Source organism: Toxoplasma gondii, chromosome V (genome assembly GCF_000006565.2).
Source record: "Toxoplasma gondii ME49 chromosome V, whole genome shotgun sequence".
Taxonomy (NCBI): Eukaryota; Apicomplexa; class Conoidasida; order Eucoccidiorida; family Sarcocystidae; genus Toxoplasma; species Toxoplasma gondii.
The window spans coordinates 107992-112976 of NC_031472.1; the positions used below are offsets into that span (position 1 = coordinate 107992).

General features: G+C 50.2%; 1 protein-coding gene across 1 annotated transcript; it reads right to left on the bottom strand.

Annotated features, from left to right (window-relative positions):
• Positions 1-1560: 1560 nt before the first annotated feature.
• TGME49_220080 (Toxoplasma gondii family C protein) lies at positions 1561-4670 on the bottom strand (the record flags this gene model as incomplete). Its single annotated transcript, XM_018779868.1, has 4 exons — positions 1561-1629; positions 1833-1844; positions 2676-2782; positions 3859-4670. Coding segments are annotated over 3 exons (921 nt in total). The 3' UTR covers positions 1561-1629; positions 1833-1842.
• Positions 4671-4985: the final 315 nt, after the last annotated feature.

Sequence of the window (4985 nt, forward strand, 5' to 3'; positions counted from 1 at the left end):
CGCATGTTCGTATTTTGTGTCCAAAGAGAAAAGTAAGCACACCGCACATCAGAGAATCTGACATATCCGTGGAAGTGCTCACGAGCTTCCGCTGTTCAGAGCCACAGAATCCGAATATGAAGGGCATGAAGGCACTTTCGCGAGGATGTTTGCATCAGGTATGCAGAGCAGCACGGAAGCGTGTGTAGCTAAACGGCAAAGAAAGGCACGGGATGGGAAGATTAGTGAATAACTCTTGCTATTTGCGTCTGTGCACACGGTCACGCAAACGAACCAGAAACGTAGATGCACACGCCAATAACTCAACTTGCAGACCTCGGCCATTTTGAAAAGTGTTTGTGTGTGGTCAAATTGTAACCGAAATACTGGCTCTCCGTGGACTGAAGCCTCTGAAGGTTCCCCTTGTATCTATGTGAGCCATCCAGCTTTTAAAGCAACAAGAATGCTGCATCCGTTTATCTCAGCGCCGTCATCAGAATATGGCAATGTCCTGCTGTGTCTCAATCCACTATAAAATCAGTGATCTACACAAATTTTGAAAAAACGTGCCCTCTCCATAAGGGTACTTCATGTTTTATGTCACGACTGGGCGCCCTGATAAACCCTCATGTAGTGTTTGACTATGGGGCGGCATCTTCTTGTCGTAGCAGACACAAACCCCAAACCCCGCAGTCATGGAACCGCTGTAGTCCCGCAGAGTCCTTCTGTCACGCGGTTGTCTGACAACCCCACATCATCACGTGCCACAGGAAACATGTGTCAGCTCTCACTATCATGGGATCATCTGTCTTGGTAGCCTGCACGCACATAGGATACCACACACCTCCTCGTACGCCCACTTGCGCCGTGACTAACATTTAAGCGTTGTTTATGGGACCCAGAATCGGGAAAAGTAGCGCATGGGTTGCTCTCTCTCGCCTAAACCAGGCGACTTACCCCGATGCGACGTCATAGATGGTGACAACGAAGGCTCATCAATCGGCATATAGCCCAAGTCAACAGACTGATCAGAGATCTCCACCTTAACAACGAAGCCGCCGTGTGACACATCACTTCATTGGAATCACCAGTTACGCCTCAGCCATGCTTAAGTCGTAGAGCAATCGGACATATGGGCAGAAAAAGGGAGGGGAGACTTCCGTGGGTGACAACGCATGTGCAAAAACTGGGTATGTCCTCGGAAACCCAGTTCTTATGAGCTGACCGCGTGACTCTCGCCGATGCGTGAGAAAGAACCAGTAAGGACAGCACTGGAAACGCACACAGCACGCTGGCGATGCTTGAAGAATCTCTGAGAGTGCGTCGATCACATCGTTCCCGAAACAATAAGCAGCGCTTCAAAACACCGACGAAGCAGTACAGTGTGGACACAGTCTCACCCCCTCAGTTCCCTGCACCTCCACTTCTGCACGGTAGCCGTTCTCTTGGTATGCCGAACCTGCACTTTGGGAGACAGAAACAGCTGACGAAACTGGCATGCAGCTAAATATCTACCGATGGCGTGCACCGCGGTTGTATTAGTAAGGGTGATCCCTTAGATCGTTCACGCATCTGTCGGGAGAAGATACGCCTGGCCGCAGCAGTAAGAGAACTTACAAGCAGGTTGATTGCTTTCTCCAATCCGAGAGTCTGAGGACGCCCACAACACAGGAACGGTGCAATGATAGTTCGCGCACAAGGAGGACGTGACGACTGAATTGCTGAGTAAACACAAAATATAAACTACAGTCATGAATCCTAGCATACCCCTGACAGCAGCAACATTCTCTCTTCATCTGTTGCATCGAAGACTCGGGTGCTTCCCATCCGTAAAGCAGTGTAGTGTCACGTACGTCCACGAGTTTCTGCAGGAATACAACCAGGACAAGGTCCGCAGCAGTAAAATGAACGCTGACGCTCGTTGTGGGTGCTCGTTCAGTGAGTAGTAAAAAGACCAATTTTCGACTGAACGAACACCTGAACAGGTGGCTCGCATCCATCTTTCGCACTATGATCTCTGTGACCGAACTAGCGGGCACCACAGAGAACAATCCACGTACAATTAAGCGGCAAAACTTCTCTCGCTTCAAACTGCTAAAGATGAAAGAACAAGGGGTCCTCCCAAAGAGTGGTCCAATCATGCCTCCTTCGGACCCTGCAAATCAGTCTCTCATTGCTGAAAACTGCTGTGGCTTACATGCGGTCTGGGAAAAACGCATCCATGAATCTGGGAACAATGCATATGAGTTGCAAGACCTCGAGATCGTGATTGTTGCGCGTTGTCTTTCGCATAATTGAGCCCCTGTGTTTTCAGCCGTCCATCATTATGCAAGGCGATCCGTATGCGCACTACCCCTGACAGATGTCGAGGTCTGGCATCAAACTACAAAAACGAAGGCCCGAACCACCACAGCGATCAGAGTAAATGGCACTGGCAGCCGCACGGCTTGCCTTCCGTCTGTAAATGTATGTGGAGACGTAGAGTTGCTAGGCTAGTGTGCTGGTGCCGACGGTAACTTACACCGCGCCTGAGAGAACGTGCGAAGGAAAATCAAAAAACGAACGAAAAATATTTGATAGCAAAATGGAGTCCAGAGCATTTGAGATCCTGAACTGCTGAAGCACGGTGCAGCAAGGCCCTCATCGTGGCATCTCTTTCGGTGATTGTTGGGGGGATTTCAGAGCGTTCATGAGACATGCATCTTGCGACTTACTGGACGCTGGCGTAGTTCCTTTACGCGACTTCCTGCCCGATCTGAGAAAGGTGGCGCCCAGGAGGACAGAAAGCACAACGCCTGCAAGACTGTAAAATCACGCTCACATGAGAAGAAAACAAAAGAAACGATGGGATCGTCTACACAACATGACAGACGGAGCTGTTCCCCTTTCGAAGTGTTGCGTCAACAGTCGTGTGGCAACAAGACTTCTTTTTGCGACAGAAACTGCAGCGAGTATACAGGGCTACGAATTGGCGAAATGAGTTGCAGCGCAGGCAACGGTTCACCGATTCTAAGATAGATATGGCTCCTTATAACTTCGGCATCGGATAATAGTTCCGACGCTTCAGCAGTCCAACTGTCTTATCGCTACGGTACTGCGGGCTCCCAAGTTTTGTTACGCGCGCCCAGGATCTCGGACATGTTTGCAGAAACTGGCGATCATCCACAAGACGCACGCACCCATGGATTCCTCAGCAGGGAACTTTCACAAGGTGGTTTGCTTTGATAAGCAAACTGACTGTTCGTTTCACTTCCGTGTCTTCTGTATTACCAGTTACAGCACAGATGTTGTGGCGTTATTTCCCATTCATATGAAGGAAACCACGGTATGGAGTATTCCGTCGTAGAGCAAGAGCCGCGGGAACCGAACCGATGTGGGGCAAGACGAATGCTCGACATGAAGATGGTCTTTTTCTCTCCCCAATTTAGTAGAAAGACACGACGTCTTCTTCACTTTATCATCGATCAGATTTCTCGGTTGAATCCGTTCGTTTCAGTACAACATGGACAAATATCTACGGGAACACTGGCTGTCTGCCTTCCGTAGCCGACATGCTGGAAATTGGGTCGTTCTGCCGCAATCCCCCAATCAGACTTCACGTTCGCTATATGGAATCCTCTTCATGCAAGAAAACATACAAGGAACCACTTCCTCCTGCTTTTCAGAAAAACGTTATGTATTTCTGTCAGCAGGTAACGAACGACGAACGAAGCCAGAGGGTGCCTCCACGAGGTAGGCAAGTTGTCTACCAAGGAATGCTAGGTAGTTCACGCGTGTTTTACCACTCGATATGTTATTCTGATTGCAGCTACGTCCAAGCGCCCGCCAAGCACGGGTAGCATGGGTGTCAATCCGTTTCAGAACGGCGTTTCGACTCACATTCCAGCGACCATTCCAGGACGAGCACGTCCGTAGCTTAGGAGCCTTGAAGCACGCCACACGGTGTTCGAAGTTTTCATCCGTTTCTGCATTGTTTCGACGGCAGCTGACTCAGTCGGCTCATCGAGATTCGCGCTGTGTATTTCTGCAGCACCGCCGTCTAGTTTTGTAGCATCGCTGGCGTCTGCAGTACCGTTGTCTACTCCTGTAGAACCGCCATCTACTTCTGCAAAACCGCCATCTACTTCTGCAAAACCGCCATCTACTTCTGCAAAACCGCCATCTACTTCTGCAAAACCGCCATCTACTGTAGAGCCGCCGTCTACTGTAGAGCCGCCGTCTACTGTAGAGCCGCCGTCTACTGTAGAGCCGTCGTCTACTGTAGAGCCGTCGTCTACTGTAGAGCCGTCGTCTACTGTAGAGCCGCCGTCTACTACTGCAGCTTTGTCATCTCCTTCTGTAGCGATGTTGTCTTCTTCAGTATCGCCATCCTCTTCGACTGTCATCTCCTCTCGCGTGTCAGTCGAACTGTGCGTCTGAAGACCGGAGACGGAGTCAGCCAGGGCTGGGCACAGCCGATATGTGGAACACTCGAAAGAGACAAATGACGCGAACACCGTCAGGCACAGCGCAACCGAGAAAAGCAGTATACGCAAGTCACGAAGGAGGAACAGCCCACGTCTGGCATTCAGTTGACAGGGGAGCTGAAAACCAGTGGAGTATGCGGAAAATTTCTCCATGTTCACCATTCTCGTTTCACTGTTGGTCACGGCCCGAGGCGCAACGACATTATCGGGCGTAGGCTTCATCATTTGCGGGTAACCTCAGCGGGACGACACCGGAAGAACAACAACCACAAGATCTCGCTTTGTTGTGAAATAAATCTCGACTGACGAAAATTGCAGACTATCCCTCGAGATACAATCGGGGGAAACCCTGAGCCACGCGGGCAGTGTTCATCGTTTTTCAATCCATGAGCCGCTTTTCTGCGGGCATCGTCGCCTACGAGGGTTGAGTCAACTGAATGACTTTGTCTGCCCTGTTCCTTTACGCTTATAGAAATCCCGGGCTTGTTTTGAGGCGGTTAGTGCAAAAATGTGTAATTTCCAGGTGACCAACTGTCCAGA